The sequence below is a fragment of the Capra hircus genome, chromosome 5 (genome assembly GCF_001704415.2).
Source record: "Capra hircus breed San Clemente chromosome 5, ASM170441v1, whole genome shotgun sequence".
In the NCBI taxonomy this organism is placed as follows: domain Eukaryota; kingdom Metazoa; phylum Chordata; class Mammalia; order Artiodactyla; family Bovidae; genus Capra; species Capra hircus.
The window spans coordinates 25501565-25528446 of NC_030812.1; the positions used below are offsets into that span (position 1 = coordinate 25501565).

The 26882-nt window shown below is 47.2% G+C and overlaps 3 protein-coding genes across 7 annotated transcripts in view; 2 read left to right on the top strand and 1 right to left on the bottom strand.

Moving 5' to 3' along the window:
- Nucleotides 7641-14896, top strand: NFE2 (nuclear factor, erythroid 2). Its single transcript, XM_005679848.3, has 3 exons — nt 7641-7840; nt 12209-12377; nt 13608-14896. Exons 2-3 carry the CDS (start codon nt 12264-12266, stop codon nt 14616-14618), a joined length of 1125 nt encoding a protein of 374 aa, XP_005679905.2. The 5' UTR covers nt 7641-7840; nt 12209-12263; the 3' UTR covers nt 14619-14896.
- On the bottom strand, nt 16664-23045 carry HNRNPA1 (heterogeneous nuclear ribonucleoprotein A1). 4 transcript variants are annotated; one of them, XR_001295656.2, is made up of 12 exons: nt 22912-23045; nt 22249-22365; nt 21843-21989; nt 21495-21705; nt 21308-21400; nt 21130-21222; nt 20817-20891; nt 20465-20623; nt 19760-19915; nt 19459-19524; nt 17017-17093; nt 16664-16803 (listed from the first exon to the last, which is right to left on the bottom strand). XR_001295656.2 is itself a non-coding variant. In XM_005679849.3 (11 exons), the coding sequence occupies exons 1-10, from the start codon at nt 22924-22926 to the stop codon at nt 19469-19471; spliced, it is 1122 nt and encodes a 373-aa protein (XP_005679906.2). In that variant the 5' UTR covers nt 22927-23045; the 3' UTR covers nt 18502-19223; nt 19459-19468. The 4 variants fall into 4 exon arrangements, 2 of the variants coding, with proteins under 2 accessions (XP_005679906.2, XP_005679908.1); XR_001295657.2 differs by lacking the exon at nt 20465-20623; XM_005679849.3 differs by lacking the exons at nt 16664-16803; nt 17017-17093 and adding an exon at nt 18502-19223.
- Nucleotides 23582-26882, top strand: part of CBX5 (chromobox 5) — a 34600-nt gene continuing 31299 nt past the window's right edge. The window contains exons 1-2 of one of the 2 annotated variants that reach the window (XM_005679854.3): nt 23582-23726; nt 23893-23989. The gene's annotated coding sequence lies outside the window, so the exon portion shown is untranslated. The remainder of the gene's footprint in view (nt 23727-23892; nt 23990-26882) is intronic. The other variant, XM_005679853.3, reaches the window with a different exon arrangement.

Below are 26882 nucleotides of genomic sequence, written 5' to 3' on the forward strand. Positions count from 1 at the left end.
AAGAGATCCAACATTAAAGTCTTTCTGCATAAGCACTATATGTACATTTTCTTATATCCCTCACAAGAAGCTCAGTTCTCTCCACTTACCAAGGGGAAACCAAGGCTCAAGGAGGTTATATAATTTGCCCAACTCTGAACTTCTAAATGTGAGCTGAAACTCAAACCCAGATCTCTCTTCCACTCTGTATTGCATCTGGTTGGTAGAAAGGTCCAAGGAGAGCTTTCTGGTGCAAGGGAGCAGGAGGAGCCGAGAGAAGAGGCTGGAATGAGCAGGATGCCTGTTTGAAGGAGGAAATGAATAATCAGGCCTCAAGCCTTCCATCCTCTGAGGAGCAGAGGGTGGGACTTCCCTGGAAGCTCCGCCCACTGCAGAGGATTGCAACAGGGTGAGGTGAGGGGGAGGGTTCTGGGGTTCCTGGAAGGTGACTGAAGCACATAAGGCTGGCACTATGCCCATTGTGTGGCTAAAACTGGCCCCGCCCAATAGTGCTGGGGTGGGAAAGCCATGGCTCCAGAGCTAGTTCCTGAAAATCTACCAGCCAGCCCCCCAAGCACTGCTGCATTCTAGTCCTGGTCCTCTCCCAGAACCAGACTGCCTCCTGGTCTCAGTTCTGTTCCAGGTATCTCTCCACCAGCGTCTGACTTCCAGATAAGTAGACTCTTCTCAATTCCCAAGCCTCTGAGACACGCTGGTTTCCAGGTTTCTAAGCTTCTGAAGAGTACACATGCTAATGCAGGAGACACAAGAAATGTGGGTTAAATTCCCGGGTTGGGAAGATTCCCTGGAGGAGGACATGGCAACTCAGCCCAGTATTTTTGCCTGGAGAATCCCACGGACAGAGGAGCCTGGTGAGCTATTGTCCATAGGGCCACACAGAGTCAGACACAACTGAAGCTACCTAGCCTCACCTGTCATTCCCCAGCCTCGCTTATTGATCTCCTTTAATCTTCCCCCAAACTCCACTGAATAGGTATTATCATCCTTATCTCCATTTTCCCTTATAAAGAAACAAGGCTCAGGAAGGTTGAGTTGCCCAAAGTCACGTAACCAGTGAATGCAGGGACTTAAGATCTGAACAACAACAACAACAACATTCTACTTACTCTACACCACAAAAAGGTGCAGAAGTCAAAGGTCAATACCGAAATCAGCTTGATTATATTCTTTGCAGCTAAAGATGGAGAAGCTCTATACAGTCAGCAAAAACAAGACCGGGAGCTGACTATGGCTCAGATCATGAACTCCTTATTGTCAAATTCAGACTTAAATTGAAGTAAGTAGGGAAAACCACTAGACCACTCAGGTATGACCTAAATCAAATCCCTTATGATTACACAGTGGAAGTGACAAACAGATTCAAGGAATTAGATATGATAGACAAGAGTGCCTGAAGAACTAGAGATGAAGGTTTGTGACATTGTACAAGAGGCAGTGATCAAGACAATTCCCAAGAAAAAAAAGGCAAAATGGTTGTCCGAGGAGGCTTTACAAATAGCTGAGAAAAGAAGAGAAGCTAAAAGCAAAGGAGAAAAAAAAAAGATATACCAGTTTGAATGCAGAGTTCCAAAGAATAGCAAGGAGAGATAAGAAAGCCTTCCTCAGTGATCAATGCAAAGAAATGGAGGAAAATAATAGAATGGGAAAGACTAGAGATCTCTTCAAGAAAATTAGAGATACCAAGGGAACATTTCATGCAAAGATGGGCACAATAAAGGACAGAAATGGTATGGACCTAACAGAAGCAGAAGATATTAAGAATAGTTGGCAAGAATACACAGAAGAACTGTACAAAAAAGATCTTCATGACTCAGATAACCACGATGGCGTAATCACTCACCTAGAGCGAGACATCCTGGAATGTAAAGTCAAGTGGGCCTTAGGAAGCATCACTGTGAACAAAGCTAGTGGAGGTGATGGAATTCCACTTGAGCTATTTCAAATCCTAAAAGATGATGCTGTGAAAGTGCTGCACTCAATATGCCAGCATATTTGGAAAACTCAGCAGTGGCCACAGGACTGGGAAAAGTCAGTTTTCATTCCAATCCCAAGAAAGGCAATGCCAAAGAATGCTCAAACTACTGCACAATTGCACTCATCTCACACGCTAGCAAAGTAATGCTCAAAATTCTCCAAGCCAGGCCTCAACAGTATATGAACTGTGAACTTCCAGATGTTCAAGCTGGATTTAGAAAAGGCAGAGGAACCAGAGATCAAATTGCCAGTATCTGTTGGATCATTGAAAAACCCAGAGAGTTCCAGAAAAACATCTATTTCTGCTTTACTGACTACGCCAAAGCCTTTGACTTTGTGGATCACAATAAACTGTGGAAAATTCTGAAAGAGATGGAAATACCAGACCACCTGACCTGCCTTCTGAGAAATCTGTATGCAAGTCAACAAGCAACAGTTAGAACTGGACATGGAACAACAGACTGATTCCAAATCAGGAAAGGAGTACGTCAAGGCTGTATATTGTCACCCTGCTTATTTAACTTCTATGCAGAGTACATCATGTGAAATGCCAAGCTGGATGAAGCACAAGCTGGAATCAAGATTGCTGGGAGAAATATCAATAACCTCAGATATGCAGATGATACCACCTTAATGGCAGAAAGCAAAGAGGAATTAAAGAGCCTCTTTTTTTTTTTTAATTTTTTTTTTAATTTTTTTTTTTTTAAAGAGCCTCTTGATGAAGGTGAAAGAAGAGAATGAAAAGGCTGGCTTACAACTCAACATTCAAAAAATGAAGATCATGGCATTCTGTTCGATCTTCACAGCAAATAGATGGGGAAACAATGGAAACAGTGGCTGACTTTATTTTCTTGGGCTCCAAAATCACTGCAGATGGTGACTGCAGCCATGAAATTAAAAGATGCTTGCTCTTTCAAAGAAAAGCTATGACCAACCTAGACAGCATATTAAAAAACAGAGACATTACTTTGCCAACAAGTCTGTCTAGTCAAAGCTACGGTTTTTCCAGTAGTCATGTGTGGATATGAGAGTTGGACTATAAAGAAAACTGAGCGCCCAAGAATTGATGCTTTTGAACTGCGGTGCTGGAGAAGACTCTTGAGAGTCCCTTGGAATGCAAAGAGATCCAACCAGTCCATCCTAAAGGAAATCAGTCCTGAATATTCATTGGAAGGCCTGATGTTGAAGCTCAAACTCCAATCCTTTGGCCACCTGATGCTAAGAACTGACTCATTTGAAAAGACCCTGATGCTGGGAAAGATTGAAGGCGAGAGGAGAAAAGGACGACAGAGGATGAGATGGTTGGAGGGCATCACCAACTCTATGGACATGAGTTTGAGTAGGCTCTGGGAATTGGTGATGGACAGGGAAGCCTGGCATGCTGCAGTCTATGGGGTCGCAAAGAGTCGGACACGACTGAGTGACAAGTGAACTGAACACCACACAACATACTCCCCTCTCTAGATTTAGAATTAAGCTCCAGGGGTTATGCTGGACTATTCTGGACTCGTCTATCAGCCTTCATGTGTCCTAGGTTAGGTGTAGGGCTCTGCTACCCGGGAACAACCCACAGATGCCAGGACTGGGAACCTCAGTCCTCTCCAACTCTCTGGACCCTTGAGAGCCACAAGCTCTTTAGACCTGATAGTGGGGCTCAGTGTCCTGACTCCTGAGTCAATCCTCTTAGAATTCTTATATATGGAAAGGAACCTCTTCAGAGACCTTTTTTTTTTCATCCTATCCTCACCCAAACTGGAACACAAGGAAAAACCAGTGGATGGCTTAGGACATCTGGCTCCACCATCTGGGCCTCAGTTTATATCTCCCTTTCCTTACTTGAGTAAGAGGGGCCTCACTATTCCCTGGTCCCAGACCCCCTCCAACACCTCCCCCAGCCATCCGGGGTAACCGCCAGGCTCTGCAGCCTAGGATAACGCCCAGCCCTCCCTTGCACCCTGTGGCTGCCTCCCCTTTCCGTCTGTTGAGAGAGGAAGCCAGGGGGTGGCGGGTGCAATCCTGCAGGGCACTGATAAAAGGGCCAGCCCTGCCTCCGCCCCCTGGGGCCACTGCGGTCAGCCCAGCAGGCAAGCAGGCCAGGCAGCCAGCTCCCTCTGGGACCTGTGGCCCTCCCCTGGTTTCACCTCTACCCACCCCGCCCTACTCGGGAAGCTGGTTGCATAACCCGGTAGGGTGTTTGGCAACACGGCTGTGGCTTGCCCTGATGCTGATGGTGGTGTGCACACGCACTGGGGTGAGAGTGGGGTGAATTGACCAGAGGTGACAATAAGACAGCCTTTTGGGGGTGCATGAGCAGCATGGATGAAGAACAGTATAACAGTAAAGATATGTGGCCATGTTTTTCTCCACACTCTGTCTCTGCCACTTTGGCTGAAGCAGGAGGATCTTGGGGCTAGGAAAATCTTAGGTATTCTGCCTTGCCTAGCTGCAGGCACTGTCCAACCCATTCAGGCTCCTAATATCCTGTTAATCTTACATCAAGCAGAGGAGATTTAAGATAGAAGGAGGTTGACTCTAGACAGCAGGAATCTGAAAGGAGGGGACTAAAGGAACCATCCACACCCCTGGGGGGCTGTAAAGAGTGTTCTGGGACTGCCCTTGAGGTACAATAGATAGGAATCCACCTGCCAATGCAGGGGACATGGGTTTGATCCCCGCTCTAGGAAGATCCCACATGCCACGAAGCAACCAAGCCCATGTACCACCACTACTGAGCCTGCCTGCATTCAGAGCCCAAGAGCCACAACTACTGAAGCTCACATGCACCCAGGACCTGTGCTCCGCAATAAGAGAAGGCACTGTAATGAGCAGACCACACACCGCAGAGAGAGCAGCCCCAACTCTCTGCAACTAGAGGAAGTCCGTGTGCAGCAGCAAAGACCCAGCGCAACCAAAAATAATAAATAAATACATTAAAATTAAAAAAGAATGTTCTAGAGGCAGAACACAGCCTGCTAACCACAGCAACAGCCTCTTCCTACGGGAGGGGAATAGGGTGAGGTAGGAGAGATATCCTGGCGAGCCGCCTAAATGAAGGCTGTCTGTTGACTTAGCTCAGCCTGTACGACCATGTCTGTCCCCGAAAACAAGTAAACCGCTTCAAACATGTCTTTGACTCGCACATGGGATGAAACACAACCTCCCTAGTTTGACTTTTAAGACTTTTACATCTAGCCCCAGTCAATCTCCCCAAGCTTATTTTTCACTACTTCTTACCCCACACTCCACCCTAGGAAACCCTGAGTACTCTTCTTGGTCTGATGCCTCTGGGCTTTCACACCTCAGCTTGGAATACCCTTCTCCCCTCTTTTCCTGATGAACCCTGAATCATTCTCCACAGCACAGCTCAACTGTCACCTCCTCTGTGAAGCCTGCTCTGAATTTTCCCAACAGCAGTTCAGCTCCATAGTACCTTTTTTTTTTAATGTGGATCATTTTTGAAATCTTTATTGAATTTGTTATGATATTGCTTCTGTTGTTTATGTTCTGGTTTTCTGGCCACAAGGCATGTGAGGTCTTACCTTTCCAGCCAGGGATCAAACCCGTACCCCTGAATTGGAAGGAGAAGTCTTAACTACTGGCCCTCCAGGGAAGTCCCTCCATAGCACCTTATACAGACCTTTATTACTATATCTGACTCTTTGTGGCCCCATGGACTGTATTCCGCCAGGCTCGTCTGTCCATGAGATTTTCCAGGCAAAAATACAGGAGTGGGTTGCCATTTCTTTCTCCAGAGGCTCTTCCCAACCCAAAGACTGAACCTGCATCTCCTCAGTCTTCTGTGTTGGCAGGCAGACTCTTTACTACTAGCGCCGCCTGGAAAACCCCAAATTCCCTGCGTAGGCTGTTAATAAGGACACAGACTGTTCTTATTCATCTTTGTGTAGTTCTGGAGTGGGAAACATAGTAGACCCACAACAAATATTTGTTGAATGAATGAATGATAAGTAGACACTCCATAAATATCCATTCATTCATCGGATAACTTGTGTTATAATTGTATGTGCGATGCCACAAATAGTGTCCTGAACTGGTAGCTTTCATTCAGCAAATGTTTGTTGACTATCTGATACCATTGACTATCTCACAACCTGATACCATTACTGAGTCAGACACAAGTATGACTATCACCACCTCTCATCCCCTCCAATGGGCCCAAATAAATACATAAGCTACCTGAGTACTCATGTTTGTGACCTAGATTCATACCCAGGTCATCAAGAGATTCTGAACCTGCATGTAACATGCAATGAAGCCATGAGTCCCCTCCTGCCCCACACAGGTCATGCATGCAGAATTATGATCTGCTGGGGTAGGGATTCAAATCACTGAAATATAGGTTTGGCATGGGTGTTGATCAAACCAACACACACAGGCTGCAGGTATCACATTGCCTCTTGAGTTGCTTGGTTGTGTTATTGGGTTGGGGGCATCCTGAGAGAGAACTGGGGTGGCTGACATAGTACTGTAATGATGGGAAACACTTGGAAGACTCCCAGAAGCTATTCTTTACCAAGTGGGACAGAAAGTTTTCATTATTTTAATAGTGAACACAAGCCTATCACAGAATGCTGGCTGAATGCCAGTCCTGTCTTAAGGTGGTACCTGCCTACCTCCTCAGTCCATAACTGCTTCCAATTTAACTTGAACATCATAAGAAGGAAAAAAAAAATAGAAAAAAGTGCAAACTGCAGCTGTAAGGAGTGAAGCTAGACATAGGAAAGACTTTCCTTAGAGCTGAAAGCTACTAAAAGCTAGGAGGAAGCCAGACTTTTCTCCTAGTCTCTGGAGAAAGGATCTGTTTGGCCTGGAACTTGGGTTGTGGCTTGGAGACAAATGGATGAATGAGTGACTTCCAGGGGTACTTACTGGCCTGCCCCAGAGCTGCTGTGAATGCTGGGGTGGACCTGACACCCTACACACATGTCCTGTTCTGTCCAGAGTATGCGGCTGCCCTGTAACTGGGGTGAGTGCCTGGAAGAAAGGACAGAGGGCATCTAGGGTCCCCTTTAAGGCAGGTGAATAATGTCTCTGCCAGGCGGCTCCCCCCCAACCCCAACTCCCCTCACACACTGACAACAAACCTGGCCCAAGAAAGAGGCCTTTGTCCTAGGACATCTGAGGCTGCAGGGGGAGGGGAGAAGGCTACAGGTGAAAGGACACATCAAAGCGGCTGGGTCCTCCTCCCCTGAAAGCTCCCCTACCCCTTTCCCAGAGCCCAGGCTTTCCTGAAAATAAAAGCAGTGTCCCGAAGGCCTACCTGCCTAACAACTGGGATGCTAGACATCTGGTCCTTTTCTCCAGCTGCTCTCCACCTTGCCAGGACTCAGTTTCCCTGACCTGAAGAGGGTCAAAGGGGCAAAGGGCAGGGGTTACAACTTGTATGAAGTTTAGAGGTCGCTCTGCCGCTTAGATCATCAGGTTGGAATTCATCATACGCATGGGAGAAACGCAGAGCTGGCTGGACTCCTGGGCTCACACGGAGGGCTGGGAGCCATGTGTGCCCCACGCTGGCCGGGAGCAAGTTGGGGGCGGGGTGTGGGCAGAAACCACACCGGGCTCAAGTTTCCTCTCTTGGCCAGAAGGGGCAGGAGGAGAGGAGGGCCACGGGGAAAGGGGAGGGTTGGAGGAAGGACGGAGAACTCAGGCCGAGGGCTTCAGAGAAGAGGCTGGTGCGCCGGCCCGGAGCTCCCCGCACTCCACACTGGGCGCTCAGCGATGGCCGGGGGGCGGGGCACGGCGCTCCGCGGCTCTCAGAGGTAGCAGGGATCCTCACCCAGGAGGTGTCAGCCCAGGCCGGCCTCATCTCTCTCATCGCTCTCCTCACCTCGCTGGGACCCTGCCACAGGTGCTTGCGGGGCGGGCGGGGAGGAGGACTGCAGTGGGTCTGGGGACAGCCTGGGGAGGTGGAGGAGGCAAAGGGAGAGAAGAACCAACTCGCAGGGCGATCCTAGGAAGTCGCAGGGCGATCCTAGGAGGTCGCAGACCTTACCAGGCTGCCTCTGGTTGAGGAATGTGACAGATGCGGGAATTTCCCTGGGAGACCTACATGGCTTCTTGAGCCCTTTGGGCTTCTTAGGGCAAAATGCTATGGATGGGGACCAGACAGTGGTCCCCCAAGGGACGCCTCAGGGGCTGGGGAGTGACCCTGAGTAACCCTTGGGCAGACTGGCTGTCGCTGGACTCAGGTATGCAGTACCATCCTTTCCCCTACTCCATCCCATCACGCTGCCCTGTCCAGCCATCTGGGGAGGTCTAGGGGAAGTTGAGGAATCTGAGACAGTGGACACCTGGGTCGGTGAGAAGTGTTGTTGCACCAGGATGGGCTGCTAGAGCTTGGAGGTGCTGAGTTCTCTCCTCCCTGTGCGCCTTCTCTTCTCCGGGCCTCAGGCAGTAGGGATCAGCTGGAACTGGGAGGGAGAGGAAGGGATCCCACCGCAGCATAGTTGCTTCTGACTGGAAATCTTGGCAGCTGAGGAGACAGACGGCTGGGGACAGTGGCAGAGAGGTCACCTGTCACAGCTGCTGGAGCTGAGATTCTCTATCATTGGGCTTCCTAGGGACTGAAGTTGGGGTCTAGTGACTGGGTGACGGGACGGAAGAAACTCGTCCCTCTTTCCCTTGTTCCCGTGCACCTGTTTGAGTCATGTGTGACCCCACATATCTTACTGTGCTCATATCTCTCTCCATACCCTCAACCCCCTCTCCCTCCCCGTGGCCCCCTCCAGCCGCCCCCTTTCCCCTCCATTCTGTTGCTTTCTCTCAATTCTGTGTGCCTCCCTCTCTTTGGAGATTCTTTCTCATCTTGCTAAGCTGCAGGCTGCTCACCCATCACTCTACACCCCAAGCTTTACTGATCCCTCCCCATCCTTTCCCTGCTTCTGTTGACACCTGGAGAGGGAAGGGAAGTCTAATAAGCCTCAGAACAGAGTCCCAGAGGTGAGCCCTCTCTCTGGCTCTCCCCCTTGTCAAGGTGTTAGAGACCTGGGGCAGCAGATGGGGCCGAATACCTTCCTCTCCACAGCATCCCTCCCCAGATTGTCCTCAGTCTGTATCCTGAAACATAAAGCTCCATGTCATTCTGTGTGTACTCAGGGATTGTGATAAAATCTCTTTGGGTAAGCCAGAATGGTTTAGGATGAGAGTAAAGAGGGTGGATTTGAGTCCCTGGAGATGGTGTCCATCCTACTTGATATGCAGTGTTGGGGAGCAAGATGGGTGTGTGACCTCAAAGTGTGGGCTAAACTGGAAAGTGAGGACCATTTGCTGTGAAAGAAAAGGGACACAGGGAGGCAGGCTGCACTTTCCCAGGACCTCTTCAGTTTCTGTACCCTCTGTGATGTTCTATTTGATCTGATTCCTTCTCCCTGAGCTTTATCACTGGCTGCCAGCTCCCTGGCCTGTCTTCAGGAAGGTAGGCTCCTAAGACCCAGAGGGGCCTACAGCTGGTGTATAGACCACCACCCATCTCTGAGTGTCTAGGGACACTCACACTACTCCCTTTTGGCCTGGCACAGACTTGTACTGGAGGGCGGGTTGGAGTTGATCCTGAGGTTCTCCTTAACTGCCTCTTTCCTAACTTCCTGTCTCCCCTAATGACCCTTCTGGATTCTCATTTCCCTGTCCTAGGGTAGGGGGAGGATTAAATTCCTGGTCTTTATGAGAAGGGGCTGATATCTAGCTTCAGAGACCAGGGCAGCCTAGAACCCAGCCTTGCCTGGATCAAGGTTGTGAAACGAGAAGTCTGGAGATTACTTGCCAGACTTTCTGGCTTTGTGTTCTTTCAAGTAAATCCATATGGTTGGACTGGTTAATAGTTTTCAAAGTACGGTGGGCCTCTGGCACAGAAACACCCACCAGGCCACTTGTTAAAGTGCTGATTGCCAGGTACCTGTACCTATGAACTCAGTTTTGATGGATCTGGGGCAGCTTTCAGAATTCTGTTTTCACAAGCACCCCAGGTGAATGCAACCCACAATAAAGTCTGTGATTGCTTGAGCCAGATACAATCTACTGTAAGGAGGTTCTCCACGTCTGTCTCCATTTAATGGCAGAGAATGAATAGGAAGCAATTTGCCCCAGATCATGCATGTGGAATGCCAGAGAACCTGGTCTCCTGCCTCCTAGGGCGAGATCTTTGTATTGCACCTAAGAGTCAGATCCGGGAAATTATACGGAGGGACAAAACGGGATGTGTGTGTGTGTATGAGAAGGACTATGAGGCAAGAGTCATCGTCCCTGCCCCCTAAACCCCTTCTCCATTCACTTTGCCTTTGGGCAATTTCCGCCAGAACCTGGGTGGAGAAGGTGGGGTTCCGGTGTTGAAATGGCATCCTGGACAGACATAAACACCCTACCCTCTGCCCACTGGCCAAGGGCCTGTACCAACTCCCAGCTCTAGGGATGGCCATGTAACAAGGAGGGGCCAAGCAGGAACTTGGGGTGATCCTTCGAAAGGACAGTTTGCAGCTCTCATGAGTTTTGTGGTGAGTCAGAGTGGATTCCATATTAAATACCTGTGATGGGCTATCCTTGTGGTGATCTAAGGTCATCCAACCCTATGCTCTGTAAGTCTCCCCCACTCACCCAGTCTGCCTGCCTTTACTTCTACAGCAAACATAGGGTACAGTGCATGGCCCTAAGAGAGCAGGGGGCCCCTGCCAAATCTACTTGGAGTGTCTTGCCAAAGGCAGGGAGAACAGATGAGGGTGAGATGGGTGTCAGGGAATAGGGAGGTGGAGTGAGGAGAAAGGGTGACAGAAAGGAGAAGATGAAGGCAGGGCTGAGGGATTGTTGAGAATGTTGAACTGTCCAAGCAGAGAGGGAGGGACCTCCAAATTCAACTTGTCTCACTCCCTGGTTTTACAAATGAGGAAACAGAAGCTCAGAGAAAGGCGACGGCTTGCCCGACATCTTGCTGCTGCGCAGGTCTGCAACTCCAGCCCAGATCCAAAGCAAAGGGGCTGGAGGGGAGTGAGTATTCAAGTCTCTAAAGAAATATTCCCTAGAAGAGAAAAGAGGCCGAGATTCCACAGAAGGAGCTGACTGATGCTGACTACCAGTAGAGTCTCGGCGTAGCAAGACGTGGGAGCAGGACTGGGAAGGCACCTGGAAGGTGGGATGGCAGGAGAGTCAGCAACTCTAAGCACCAGACCTGACTCTGCTATTTAGCAGCTTGAGTCTCAGCTTCAGAATGGACCTTATAGGATCTTTGTGAAAATCAATCTCATAAATGAGTGCCTATAGACCCCCAGGCTCAGTTCTCAACAAATGCCAAGCAAGTCTTTGCTGTGGTTATTATATGACCTGGTTTGTGGGGTAGGGTATAGCCAAGAGGACCCTGCAGGACACAGGGCAGAGGTCCAGTGTCTCCAGAGACCATTCCTCCTCTGCTGCCTGCTGCTGATAAACCTCTTATCTGGCCCAGGCAGGGGAGCCCAGGACCAGGATAGGAGGCGAGGGCAGGACTGCTATCAGCCAGCAGGCCCGGGGCCTATCTTGGAGAAAGGGAGGGGCTGTCTGCTTGGCTCTTCCCACAACACGCTCCTTGGGGATCCCCAAGCACTCACTCTCAACTTGGAAGGAAAAGACTGAGATCCTAAAACTGAGGGCAGAGGAGGAGAGCAGGAGTGATCCCTGAGGCTGCTGCAGGAGACAGGAAAAACAGAACCACGACCCTAGATGATGTGGCTTCTGTCCTGGCCTGTGATGCAGTCCTGAGGAGTTCAGCAGTAGGGGAAAGAGAAGGCATCTTATCTGAAAAGTAGAGCTCCCAGAGGAACTGCCTACAGCCATAGCAGGTGAGGTAGAGATAACACAGCAGAAAGAGGCTTTCTAGCTTAAGGAGTTGTTGATGAGTGCAGCATGGATGGGGGGGTGAGGCGTCTCCTTCCCTCAGGGGAAGCTGGAGGGAGCCGCTCTGTGCATGCGTGCATGTTCACTCGCTCAGTCGTGTCAGACTCTTGGTGACCCCACGGACTGTAGCCCGCCAGGCTCCTCTGTCCATGGGATTTTCCAGGCAAGAATACTGGAGTGGGTTGCCATTTATTCCTCCAGGGGATCTTCCCCACCCAGGGATCAAACCCAAGTCTCCTGCATTGGCAGGTGGATTCCTTACCACTGCGCCACCTGGGAAGCCCAGCTGCTCAATGAAGAAGGATAAAACTGCTGACCCGTGGCAGGAGAGGTCCTAACCCTTGTTTCTCCTTTGATACAGGTTGCTGGGACCATCTGGGCTCTCGGGACCTTGGACCAGGCCCTGGCCCAGTAGGATGTCCCCGTGTCCTCCACAGCAGAGCAGGAACAGGGTAACACAGCTACCCATTCCAGAGCCAGGTGAGATGGAACTGACTTGGCAGGAGATCATGTCCATCACTGAGCTGCAGGTAAGCCAGGTAGTGGGGAACAAGGTGGTGGGGGGAGGGAAGAGCAGCGAAACAGGGAGTCTGGCTGGGATTGAGGCCCTGGGTATGTGTGGCAGGGGGTGGCGCTGGAGCAAGCAGAGCCCAGGGTCTCAAGATGGAGATTTTCTGGACACTGTAAAAAGAAGGGCTGGAGTCAAAGAGATCTGGAGGGAAGGCCAGAGTGTTGAGGGGGAGGGGTGCGGATGAGCAGGAGATAGCAGTGGTGGGAAGGAAGGATCTGATTGGGGGTGCAAGCTCTCTGGGCAGCCACTCTGCTCACGTCTCTCTACCTCACCTCCTGCCCCGCCTTCCCTTCTTCCCTTCTTCACCTTCCTCTGTTCTGCCCTCTTCCAATCCTGCCCGTCTTCATCCCTCATTTCCTTCCCCTGTCCTCAGCAGCTGGGCCCCTTTCCCTCAGGTAGCAGAGCTGTAGTTCAGGGGCCTCAGGAAGGTGGGGGTGGGGGTGGGGGGTCGGGCTATGCCGGGGTCCTTTCCTCCTGCTACTTGGACAAAGGGGTGTCTGTTGGCCTAACAATGATGCCTTTGTCCCCAGCTGGGCTGGAGCAGGATGGCTCCCTGATGTGGGTTGGGGGCCCTGTTCTCCTCAGCATGTTCTCTCCTCCTCTCTGCACCTGGGCAGGGACAGAGGGACTGGAGGGGAAAGGGCAGAGCTCACGGTGGCTCCCTGAAGTAACTCTCTGCCCCAGACCTGGCACTGTGCCCATGCCAGCCTGGATCCTCAGAATCTGCCCTAAGCTCTCTTCCCACACAGCAGCTCCCTCTGCTGGGCACCCAGGGCATGGCCAGGGTCTGAACTTGACCCTTTGACCCTAGATAATGGCAGCAGGAAAAGGGTTCCAAGGGTCATCGTGGAGTGACTCCTTGTCTTCCTAAAGGAAATAAAGGGACAAGAGACATCTCAAGCCAGTAAGAACTTCTCCTGAAGAGGAGGGGATTCCACAACTGTTGTGGCGTTAGGTAGTCCTTTCTGAAGTCTGACTTCAGCGAGTGCCCTTCCTGTTTAAGCCGCTTTCTTCATGAACTTGCTCTATCACAACTTTGCCAGAAGCTTTTAATGATTATTAGCAATTTTCTGTTCCCTTGTGATTATCTCACTAGTTCTTTCAGTGGGACTCAGATTGGTTCTGAGAGAGAGATGGTTTCTTCTCTTCCTCAGCCTGTCTACAAACCTCTTGGTGTCTTTTCTTGCAGGGTCTGAATGCTCCAAGTGAGCCATCATTCGAGCCCCCAGCCCCTGTCCCATACCCAGGGCCCCCGCCGCCTCCAAGTTACTGCCCCTGCTCTATGCACTCGGAGCCTGGCTTTCCCCTTCCTACACCACCTTATGAGCTCCCGGCACCCACATCTCATGTCCCAGACCCTCCGTACTCCTATGGTAGCAACATGACTGTACCAGTCTCCAAGCCACTGACCCTCTCGGGCCTGCTCAGTGACCCCCTCCCAGACCCCTTGGCCCTCCTGGACATTGGGTTGTCAGCGGGGCCATCCAAGCCCCAAGAAGACCCAGAATCTGACTCAGGATTATCCCTCAACTATAGTGACGCTGAATCTCTTGAGTTGGAGGGGACGGAGGCTGGCCGGCGTCGCAGCGAGTATGTAGAGATGTACCCAGTGGAGTACCCCTACTCACTAATGCCCAACTCCTTGACCCACCCCAACTATGCCTTGCCACCTGCCGAGACCCCCTTAGCCTTAGAACCCTCCTCGGGCCCTGTGCGGGCCAAGCCCACTGCACGGGGGGAGGCGGGGAGTCGGGATGAGCGGCGGGCCCTGGCCATGAAGATCCCCTTCCCTACGGACAAGATTGTCAACCTGCCAGTAGACGACTTCAACGAGCTGCTGGCGCGGTACCCACTGACAGAGAGCCAGCTGGCCCTGGTCCGGGACATCCGAAGGCGGGGCAAGAACAAGGTGGCCGCCCAGAACTGTCGCAAGAGAAAGCTGGAGACCATCGTGCAGCTGGAGCGGGAACTGGAGCGGCTGGGCAGCGAGCGGGAGCGGCTTCTCCGGGCCCGAGGCGAGGCCGACCGGACCCTGGAGGTCATGCGCCAACAGCTGACGGACCTGTACCGTGACATTTTCCAGCACTTGCGGGATGAAGCAGGCAACAGCTACTCCCCTGAAGAGTATGCGCTACACCAGGCTGCTGATGGGGCCATCTTCCTGGTGCCCCGGGGGACCAAGATGGAGGCCACAGACTGACCTGTCCGGAGGGGGTGGGACTGGTGATGGGGGTTTCCTTCATTCTCTTCTAATAAAGGTCCTCCCCATCCATGAGGCCCAGGGGGAGCCGAGTTCTGTAGACCAGGAGGGGACCACAGTGGGAAACCTGGCATTTGGAAGGTCCGAGGTGTGTTCAGTGAGGCTTGCCTGGAGGCAAGGATGTGAGGGGAGGGCTGGAATCTCTCTTCAGTGGTTCAGTTTTCTAGGTCTCCAGTCTGGGTTGACCTTTGGTATATAAAGCACTCTACGGAAATAGCCTTGTGCTCTGTCTTCTCTCTTGAGGGAAGGTGATGAACTGGGGAGCTCCTCAGAGCTCACTGCCTGGTGGTGTTGGGGAGGGTGTTCTGCTGAGCTTGCTTCTCTCTCTCCGACTGTAGGAAGACGGGACAGGCAACAGTTGGGCCTGATCAGTGTCATCTACCACTTTCAACCCCCTTCTCAGAGCCAGAGGCCATGATTTGAGGAACCCCATCTTCTTGGGTGACCCCCTATTTATAAAGCTAGGATTGCTGCTGGAGCTGGCTAGACCCTCTGTAACAGGTTCCTGAGTGTTAGGACTGAAAAGCCTGGAATGCCCACAGGACAGGCCTTTCTTGGTTGCAACAAAGAATTGGATTGGAACCCAACTTTCAACCTGACACTGGGAAAGTGTTAAAAGAGAAGGTGGCGACAGAGGATGAGGTGGTTAGATGGCATCACTGGCTCAAAGGACATGAGTCTGAACAAATTCCAGGGGTGGACAGGGAAGCCTGGGGTGCTACAGTTCACAGGGTCTGAAGTTGAACACCACTGAGTGAACAAGTTTTAGAGGATTTCACACCCAGGACTGCTTCTGGGTAAAACTTGCTCCACAGCCACACACCACGTGCATTGTGGTTAAATCTTCCATCTCCCTGGTTACGTTAGATGTTACCCAATTCCTGTTTTCGTGTGCTGCCCTTCCCCCACCCCCTACTTCCCCTTCTAGATCCTTGAAGATCTAGGGCCTTTTGCTAGTATGTTTTTTAGAACACAATGAAGTTTCAAACTCCCTCCACACACCTTTGTCCTGTTGCTTGGATTTGGGGCAGTTCCCAATCTTCCTGATCACTAGATTTATTATATAAATTACCTCTTTGGAGTATTTTGCTTCTATTTAACCCTTCTATTCCATTTCACTAGAGAAAACTTACTTTCAAGTTCTTGATACTCATTAGTTTTAAGACAAAAAATCAAGTGACTGAAATAAGAACTTAATGCCTACAGATTCAAAAAAAGGTTGGTCTCCAGGGAACGAAAACTTCCTGATAGATCTAAAGATAGTCCAACTTGTCAACTTTCTTAAAAACTTAAAATGTGGGGTAAAGTAGACTGTAGTTTTTTCATTCAAATCAAACCCACAAAAACGGTAATTCAGAGACTAACTAGACATTTATTCAACAAAGTATTTAACAGGCACATAATAAGCTCAAGGTATTGTTCTAGGCACTGGAGGTACAGTCAACAGGACACACCTTTCGTGGAGGTACACTGTGGTGGGAAAGATTCTCAGACACATGTACTCATCAGTACTTCAGGTGAAAGATGGAAGGGTGGGTCACAAGAATTGGTTACTTCATGTAAGAGAATGGGAAATTTCCTTACTCATAATTTTGGTTAATAATGGACCCGATGGATTCACAAGCTTTCTTTTACCAAGGATGGAAACAGGCTAGAGAAAAAAACAAACACTTGCTGAAAGAGTTAAACTACTGCTTTCAAACACATTTTTAGGCTTATTACCTTTGCAAAGGTGAAGTACCTCCTTGGCTTTTTTTGAAGCTGGAAATAACTGACCGGTAAAAGCTCGTTCACTCCTAGATGAGGCCCACTATGCTCAAGAACACAACAAGGAATGAGGGTACAATTCTGGTGTACCAGACACCTGGCTATCATTAACTCCTCTATTTCCCATTCTCAAGCTTCATCTGGTAAAGAACAACCAGCAGCATCAAGTTATTTACCATAAATATCATGAAGGGAGACAAAGAAAACAAGGCACAAAACCAAGTTAAATACATTTTATTTTTTTAAAGTTCATTCACAAAATTGAATGATTGATTCAAGCTGCACAGCAGGTAGTAAATAACTGCATGGCAGTAACAAGCACCAAGAGGCTCGGATAAAGGTCCTCATAAGGATGTTTCTGCAAAAAGGAAAAAGAAAAGTACATTAAGCAGATCAAAGAGTCTACAATCATAACCATTCTCTTGACTGAGAATCCAATTTCTTAATAGTGCTTGCTGGCTAGTCTATTAGGTAAGTAACAGATCAAGCTATAAGACCTCTCTAGTCTATGAGGGACAGCTTGTCATTTTTCTTTGGGAACACTAAGCATTGTTACTTTATAAAAGCTTACCTTTTTATCCATGAGCTTGGACTGAAGTTTCTGGATTTTTTTTAAGAGTTGATATGCCTGTGGTAGCAGAGTCCTCCCTAGAAAAGTAAACAGCCTTTAGAACTAGCTTTTTTCAGAGACAAGTTCCATCTCAGGCTAACCCCCCACCTCCCACTAACGGCCCACCCAACCTCCCGCAAGCATTTGGGGGAAGATTCTAATATTACTTTGAGCCATTGTTTTATGGAAATAGGTCAAAGGAAGGTAAGAAATATAGAAATTAAAGGGTTAAGTATATATCACAGTAGCGGTAATTTTAAAAAGTGCTCACTTCCTTCATTCGGGAGCCACCAAGAGTAGGGCGTCAATTTAAAGCAACTCAGTTCCAGAAAAACCAAGTTCAGCTTAACTGGACTAGTTTTGGCTCAATATATTAAGGAAAATGAGAAGGCTGGATTTTAGAGAGCTATATGGATGTAAGTAAAATCTGTTCTTACCTATCAGCATAGCAATAAAACCTTTTCTCCTGGTTCTGACTGCTAGTCCTAAGAGTCAGGTGTGCCTTACTCTTGTCTGCCTCCTTCCTTGCGATGGTCACTGAAACTTCACTCTCCTAGCTTTCATGGAGTGCCGTGGCCTGCCCCTGGCTTATCTGTACTCCACATACCACAAGTGTCTACTCTCAGCTGTAGAGTGTCTGGGCTCGGAGCCATTCGCGCTATGCTTGCTAGCAGTTCCTAGTAGCTGAACATCTCTCCTGGATCTTTAAAGGCATTGTCACGAATCCTGAGGTATCTGCAAACTCCCTCAATAGTTAAGGTTCCACCTGCCATTGCAAACTCAGCCAATATCAAGCCCATGGAACTATTACCCATGCTTTCCCACCCACCTCCACCTCCCACCCAACCCCACCCCAACCCCCCCCAAACTTCCAGTTAACACACCCATGGGATGGAGTACACAATCCTAGTGGTAAACAAATATCTATACTAGGTACAATGGCACTGAAATTGAGGGCTCAAAGGAAGCTATGTACAAATAACAATGATTGGATAATAACGTTATAAAGGTTTTAAAAGTCATTTTCTATACAAGCAACATTTTAGGATGGTTGTGTGATCTTGTGCTGTATTTAAAGGAAAACTGCAGTTAGCACATATTTAAGTAAACAATAGTTTCTCACATGAAATTTTAATCTCCATATAATAAGTGGTCAATCCATAAACTGCTAAAGACCCACCCAACCAGGACAGAAACTGCAGTTTTCCTTTAATGTAAGCCTGTTTTTGTGTTGAATAAAATTCTTAATGGCACTAGTCAGTTTTAAAAAAGGTCTTCCCCCAAACTTCTAATTTGTGGATTTATGAGGTGGCATTAGCCAGCAGCTGGTTTCTATTCTCTGGCAGAGTTTTGAACTTGAATTGATAGAAGCATTCAACATCAGGGGTAGAGGGTAGGGAAGGTCCAAAACTCTGCCAGTCCCGAATCCATACAGTTGTCATTCCATTCAAGAGGGTATTAAATCTTTTATTGATTACACATGATAATGGATGATACACAAGCTTCATTCCCATCTATAACTTTATCTGGTACCATAATTCAATTTAGATATATTGCATAGGATGTGCCAACAATCATTAATAACCAAAAAAAAATTAAAAAAACTCCATGACTTTGCATGGGTGACCCTTTTAATGGTGAACTCCAGGTCACAACACAGTAACTGTCAGTTCAACTACACCAAGGTTCTGAAGACAACAGCTTCTCCACCAAGCAGGTTTGTAAATAAATTTCAAATGAACCTGGCATCACCCTGAAGGAATTCTAACTTCACACTGTTGGGGTAGTTTACCAAAATGGCTTCAGAGTAGACTAACTTTACACAGCACATTAAAAAAAAAAAAAAAGACATTTATTCAGCGTCATGATCAGACTATTACATTTAGCAATCAACAGCATGGGTGCAAAAAAAAAAATCTACATTAAAACCCTTTGTTGGAATGCTTTACACTTTCCACAGAACAGAAACTAAAATAACCTGTTATACAATTAGTCACAAGTACAGTCCTCGAGTTTTTTGCCCATACACATGAGTATTGTCTAAAACATGTCTTCTTTGTAGCAGCTAGGCCCTGCCACCACTGTGCTTGGCTGAGTTCACAAATCTGTTGTAACCTGTAGCTTCCCTGTCACTTCTCTGGCTCTCCTCTCCTGCTAAGCTTTGTTTCCTGTTGAACAATATGGAATAAAGTTGTTAATCTAAACATATTAAGACTCAAGGCTACAATCCAATAGCAAGTTGTTTCCCACAAATTTTGCTGATCTGAATATTAACTTAATATCCACAATTTTACTGTAATTATAATGTTAACTATGTTGCACTGCTCAGCTATATTAGGGTTACTGGGTTCATTATAAATTACAAATAAGTGAGAACAACAACAAAAAAAGGGGTTCACTTACCTGGCAGTAATTAAAACCTTCTGCCACTGCCATAGCTACTGCTGCTGCTGGAGCCACCATAGCCACCTAGAAACAAAATTTATTCTCTTAAGCTTTAGAAGTACAAACAGTAACGATGTTTTTTATAGTTGGGGCTTAACCTATTTATATTGCATAAGTTGAAAATCACAGGTTGGGGCTCATGTGATTTTCCCAACTCAAACTAAAATAGTCATTTTCCTTAACGTTTTGTCAGCATTTTGGTTTCTACATTTCCTAAACAGTATTAGTTTAGCCCTCTAATACCACATATATACCTTACCTTGGTTTCGTGGTTTGGCAAAGTATTGGCCTCCACCACCATAGGGGCCAGAACTTCTTCCTCCAAAGTTTCCTCCTTTCATGGGTCCAAAATTTGAAGATTGATTGTTGTAATTACCAAAATCATTGTAGCTTCCGCCACCTCCAAAATTGCTTCCTAAGAATGGAAAAGAGGACCTTTATATGTTATTCAGGGGAAATGAGAATCCTAGTGTTCAGAGTAAAAAAAGTTGCTTGATCTGCCTTGCTCCCAAACTTCTGTGGCTCCAATTTCAATTATCTTTGTATTTCATGTGCAAGGCATTCAGTTGAATAATCCAGTAATTAAAACTTCACCCAACTCACCATGGCGTAACAAAAGGTATATATTCTCTTGCCTTTTAAGGCCTTTACCCAGCCAGGGGCACAGCAAACACATGCTGGATACATCAACTAAGCACCTAAGATCCCAAGAGTTAACACTACATCCGGCTAGAAGCTAATCTAATTCCAATTGAAGACACCACTATCCACTTAACCATCTATCTATTTGGGAGTGAGGCGGCCCCAGCTTAAAGCTAGGAGGAGGTAGCATTGCAAGCCCATTAAAAAAAAGTACCATGCAGCACAACACACAATGCTTTAAGACCATCAAATCCTCCTAAGGATAAAGTCTAAAAGGCTAATCTAGCTATTGCACCAAGTACTTGGATCACTGGATACCTACCACTACCACCGCCAAAGCCGCCTCCGCCTCCACCGTTGTTATAGCTGTCATAGCTGCCACTCCCGCCATAGCCACTGCCCTGGTTTCCATAACCCTGTCCACCACTTCCATAGCCTCTGCTTCCTCCAGAGTAACCAGGGCCGCCTCCTCCATAACCACCTACAAGAATACAAGTCTTCTCAATAAGACAAAAGTATTCAGCAGTCAAATTCTGTGCAAGCATGGCTAAAGGCCTGCTCACAACATGCTATTAGATCATAGTTGAGCTTATCATGCACTAGGGTTTTAGTCTCTACTAACCTATTCTAAAGGTTGCCAAAATTTTTTACCTGTGGTTCTTAACAAAACTTACCGTCATTACCAAATCCATTATATCCATCCCCACTGCCACCATATCCGCCACCACCGCGGCTGCCACCAAAGCCACCTAGAAGAAAGTGGAATTTGAAAACCAGATCTAAAGTACGTGGATTGCATACAAGTTACCTTATATTAAGTATAAATTTAAGGAAGCATTCAATTAGAACTATTCCCATATTTAACAGTTACTGGTTAGAGAGAAGCCAGAACTACAGTTGGATTAAAATGTAACTTTGAACAAGTCATCAGGGGGTCATTACAATTTTACCATTAACTCTTTATTAGTAAATTACAGCCAAACATACCTCGACCACTGAAGTTTCCTCCACGACCAAAGTTGTCATTCCCACCAAAACCACCTCCACGACCGCCACCAAAGTTTCCAGAACCACTTCGACCTGAAGAATCAAGATGAAGCGTTGGGCTGTACAGACTATAATTATCCAAAACTATGTTTACGGTTTAGTTAAACAGCAAACTTACCTCTCTGGCTGGATGAAGCACTAGCCATCTCTTGCTTAGACAGGGCTTTTCTCACTTCACAGTTGTGGCCATTCACAGTGTGGTATTTTTGAACTAAACGATTTTGAAAATAAACAGATCATCTCAGAATTCAGCATACAGTATAGATTTCAGAACTCTTAAGAAATGCCAGCCACCTGATACTTACTGACAATCTTGTCTACTGAGTCATGGTCATCAAAGGTTACAAAAGCAAAACCTCTCTTTTTGCCACTGCCTCGGTCAGTCATGATTTCAATTACTTCAATTTTCCCATACTGTTCAAAATAATCTCTCAGGTGATGTTCTTCAGTGTCTTCTTTAATGCCACCAACAAAAATCTTTTTCACAGTTAAGTGGGCACCAGGTCTTTGAGAATCCTAATGTAGGAAAAATTAACGTGTATTATCGAAACCTATTTAAGTGAGGAATATTAAATCTATTATACCCCCACATGTAAAGTCTCCCTGGTGGAAATCCTCTAAATGACTAATTCGAGGAGGAAAAAGGTACTTACTTCTCTTGAGACGGCCCTCTTTGGTTCCACAACTCTTCCGTCCACCTTGTGTGGCCTTGCGTTCATGGCCGCATCCACCTCCTCCACCGTGGCGTATGTGACAAACCCGAAGCCTCTGGAGCGCTTGGTGTTTGGATCCCTCATTACCTTAAAATGTTTAATACGTGTTAAGACCCCCGAAATGGGTGATTTTCTACCTTGACTAAGATTAACTTTATTACCAACCTTTTATTCAAGTCCTTCCATTCCCCACTAACCATCTGCAGTGAATTAGTTGGGTGCTTTTTTACTTAAAGGCACTCCATACTTAGAGCTACCATCCTATTAGCATTCAAACAATAATCGCAGCAACTTAAGCCAAGGAAACCAACTAGTTCTACAGCCCTTTGTCTCTTTCGAGTCTTACCACACAGTCTGTGAGCGTTCCCCATTGCTCAAAATGGCTCCTCAGACTCTCATCGGTTGTTTCAAAGCTCAATCCTCCGATGAAGAGCTTCCGCAGCTGTTCGGGCTCTTTGGGAGACTAGGAGTGGAGGAGGGAAAGAAATAAGTAGGGCTATAACGCAAATCATCTTTCAGTTGCAAAAAAAATAGCAACATACGAAGCCCTTATTGTTCCTTTGGGGCGCAACAAACCACGTGGTTCTCCCCTCTGGGGGAGGCAGTATGTTGGGGGCTGGGTGGGCTCTGAGGCCCTGAGCGCATGCGTCCCTTACTCTCCCTCCGACGCACGCGCAACAAAAAGACTAGGAAAGAGAACTACATGGCCTACATCCGTCTGTAGGTACTCTTTTAAAAAGCAGCCCATTGGGACAAGGTAAAAAACAGACTGAATGTGCCTAAGAGTTTTGCAAGGGGCACCGAGCAGGAGTGATTGCTAAGGGTCGCAAGACAGCAGCCTCATGGCGACGAGGACAAAATGGCGACCTCAACTCAGGGAGGGGGAGGCCCGGGCAGCGATCGAAGAACCGTCGACAGGACTGGGGCAAGTAGCCAAACAAACCGCACCCTGCTAAACTCAGGAAAGGAAGAGGAAAGGCTATTCAGCTGGAGAGAGCGTCTTACCCACCTCTGATTTAGACATGACGGCAGTGGAGGCGGGGAAGACTTCAACGATGCTTTCTCGGCGGCGTCCACGGGCAGAAAGGAGTAACCTCACGAACGTATCTGCCAGCCTACCTTCGGCCTCCCTTTTTTATCCCGCCTCCGCGCTTTCGGCATTGGTAGACTCCGCCCCCGAATAGCTCTGATTGGATATTTGAAACAGCTTTCCCCTACCATTGGTCTCTGGTGCTGCATTGCTGCGTAACGTCATCCATTTGGGCGTTCTACGCAGTCTCCATCCCTCAGGGGTCTATTGGCTCTCGAGTAATATTATTCTTAACTAGAGTGATTGGCTAGTAATTCATTCATGTTTGAATGTACTTAAGTTATTTAAAGAAACTTTTTAATCCTCTGCGGCCTTAATTTTATATTCAGTTTACCTGGCAAACCATGATTAATACTATGCCTCAGAAAAGCAGTTAGCAAGTTACAAATTTTCGTTTTTTGACAAGGACTGCCTGCTGAGCGCATGTGTAGGAAAATGGCGAGTTTACGCAGGCGCGTAAGAAGTTCCGTTTGGCGCTAGGAACACGTGAAATGGCGGGCAGAAGACGGCGGCTAACCTAAGGCGCCTGCGTAGTGGCGGGAGTTGGGCCTCTTTTGCGCAGGCGTAATGGGCGGGGAAAGGGTCCGGTCTCAGGATTGGTCGCGCAGGCGCAGGGAAGGATCCGTTTTGGCGGGCGGTTGGCGTTGCGCAGAAGGCGGCAGCGGCGGTGGCTTGTGGTCTCACCACAGAAGAACAGGGGAGACGTTAGCGTGAGTGATCGGTCTCGATCCCGGGTAAGTGGCGGACAGTCTTGCCTACGCATACGAGGTCTTGAACCGACTCCAGTCGGTCCCGTTATTGTGTGTAATGAATGGACCGCGGGGTGGGGGATCGTGAAGGGGGAGCGGTGGGTCCACCCAACCAATGGAAGAACAGGGGCGGGATGTTTTATCCCCGTAGGTTCTGTGGAGCTTTGCAGCCGAAGAGTTTGACTGGCGAGTGTATAGGCCAATTGGGTCTGCCTTTAGCTGCCGACTGACCGGTCCTTGGGCCATCGGTATGTAGGAGGAGGGCTTGCTCCTCCTGAGCAGCGGCTCACTGAGCCAATGAGCACGAAGCGCGCGGTAGGTTGGGCTCCTCCGAGAGGCAGCGGTTTGACTCCAATGGGGGATGCGGGAGTGGAGCGCTTAAATGGATAGACCAAATCTGGAGCCAGTAGACACACAGCCTATTGAAAGCGCTCGGGCTGACTGCCCAATCAGCGCTCCAGCAGAGGGAGGTCTTAGATTTGGGGATGCGAGGATGAGGAGTCACTGCCTGCGATGGCGCGTGGGGGTGGGTATTTTATCCACAATGATTTGAACGAAGCCTTTGGGCTTCCAGGCCACACACTTATCTGGTAGGGAAGCTGTAAGTTTGGTCCTGAATGCCTGAATTTTGGCCACACATCGCTACATCCCACAATCTCACACTTTTAGTTTGGGGGGTGGGGTGGGGACAAGAAATGTTGAGAACTTCTTTACGAAGACTGACTTGAAATATTAGAAAGTGTAGGATAAATCGCTTTGTACTGTTGCGGAAAGGTACCCAGGAAAAGTCAACATAATAGTAATAATGCATATTTCCACGGACAAAGAGATTTGTAAATCCATAGAAAAAGTTTTGGCAAGCTAACAGAACAAAGGGTGTTAACCTCCAGGGTTACAGTGGGATGGAGACAGGTTGGATCTCCAGTGTTTAAATCTTTGCAGGGGTAATAATTTGTGATTAAAGTTACATTTTAAAGCCAATTGTTTTTGTGTTTTTTAGTTACAAGCAAGTACTTCTCACCACCTCCTTACACCTCAAAAAAGTGCTGTTTTTCTGTTAAGAACTAAGGTGACCCTCGATTTTAAAATGCAAATTTTGAAAAGGTGACTCTGAGTACTTGCTAGGCATCCTGCTAAATATTTGCAAGCATTGCCCGTGTCCCCAGTCTTTTAAGTTCTTCTCTGAGGATTTTTCTCTGCGTCTGTATCTCCCTCTTTAAGCCATTACAGATCTCCTAAGCCCTTTCTGCTGTTCCTTTGAGGATATCTGGATTTAGATAAAAAAACTAGTTACTTAAGGAGGTTAATACTTAGGATGTTGGAGATAGGACTCATTCATCACCTGGGTGGGTTTTTTTTGCCTTTTGATTTTATTTCCTTCAAAGTATTTTATAAGTAGTCCATATCATGTTGGTAATGGCCATTCTACTCTCCCTAGTATATTTTAGTAAAACACTTTAATTACATGTTGACTGTATCAGAGTCTATACTGCTCCATTATTTACTGATTTATTGTCAAAGAGAAAATCTTTAAATATTGTAATAAATTCAGATATACATGAGGTACTGCTATGAGTAGAGACTTTTGTGATATACAAAAGGAAGATGATTTTAACGGAGCTTACTGTGAACAGAGGAAAGATTTTCCTGTTTGGCACTTGCAAAAGGAAAACCTATTTTGTACTTGCTTGTAAGCTGTTCATAGGTATTCTAATAATGTAACTACTTCATTTATAAGAACTAAAGTGATACAGATTAAGGGTGAAAAAAAAGTGAAAGCTTTGGTTGGTCAGTCCTGTCTGACTCTTGCGACCCGGTAGACTGTAGCCTGCCAGCCTCCTCTGTCCATGGAATTGTCCAGGCAAGAATACTGAGAGTGGGTAGCTATTCCTTTCTCCAGGGGATCTTCCCAAACCAGGGATCGAACTTGGGTCTCCTGCATTGCAGGCAGACTACCATCTGAGCCACCAGGGAAGCCCCGTCTGTCCCTGATTTATTTAGGTTTGAAAGGAATACAGTCTTGATCTACAGAGTTTTTCAGTCTCAGCGATATTGACATTTTGAGCCTGATAAATGCATCTCACCTCCCCCACACCTCTTCTTGTGACAATCAGAATGTCACCAAATGTCCTTTGAGGGAAGGGTGCAAAGTCTCCACTTGAAAACTATTGATCTTGAAATGACAGATGGTAGAATCGATCATCTTGTCAAAATCTTTTATTTGACCAGTTGGAATTTAGAAGATGGGTGAAGTGTTCAGGAGGTGTTCTTTGGTGAATGGATCACTAAGTCCTTATGATCATCTCTTCACATGTAGAGCGATCACTGTTTGATTGGATAAAAGGAGAGCTACATTAACATTTTCACCATTTGCATTTAAACACTGATTGCATCTTGTGTCTGGCTTCCTAAAATAATGGCAAGTAAGTGTTTGGAGAGGTAGACTTTGCTTCAGATGCTTCTTACATTCTCATCTGACTTAATCCTCTTTCCTTTAAAGTTTCACTATACAAATACATACGAAAAGCATTCTGACATTTTCTCATTTATAGTACTCTATTTCATTTTTTTAAAAACACAGGTTGATTTCTGCTGAACTGATTTTTCAGCTGTTTAGAGACCCATACTTTGGGGGAAAAGAAATACTGACTTGAAGAACAGGTAATCCAAAACATGCCTCCCTAGGTTACTCTGAGTAGATTCCTTTCATCTTCAGCCCTGCCTACTTTGGTCTATAAACAAATTAATCAGTGATCCCTTATTTGATGTTTTTTAATAGTATATTTTTATTTGAAAATTTTCAGGAATTGTACCTAGACTTTTTGGTTTACTGTGATGTGTGAATAAAAGTTGCTTGTTCTATTGTAAGTCCTCTTACACTGTCATAGTTAATAGGTCTGATAAACATTTCTCTCTGGTGGGGAAATTTTGGTGAGTAGTTTTTAACTGAAATCTGAGACTGTCATATTGAAAATCCTAAGTTTAGACTTTTATTTCTTGCTTTTGGAGAACTTGGTTTGATTGTTAACTTGTACACTCTGTTAACAATACAAAATGCTGAGTCTATGTTACAAAAATTTCAGACACTTGTGCTTAGAACTTAGAGGCATATCCTGTTGCATCCAAACATAAAATGATTGT

Coding starts and splice junctions, on each gene's coding strand:
- NFE2 (XM_005679848.3), top strand. CDS start 12,264: ATGTCCCCGTGTCCTCCACAGCAGAGCAGGAACAGGGTAACACAGCTA. Junction 12,378..13,607: donor TGTCCATCACTGAGCTGCAG/GTAAGCCAGGTA, acceptor CTTTTCTTGCAG/GGTCTGAATGCTCCAAGTGA.
- HNRNPA1 (XM_005679849.3), bottom strand. Junction 21,401..21,494: donor CTCAGTAGACAAGATTGTCA/GTAAGTATCAGG, acceptor AAAATCGTTTAG/TTCAAAAATACCACACTGTG. Junction 20,892..21,129: donor AGGAAACTTCAGTGGTCGAG/GTATGTTTGGCT, acceptor ACTTTCTTCTAG/GTGGCTTTGGTGGCAGCCGC.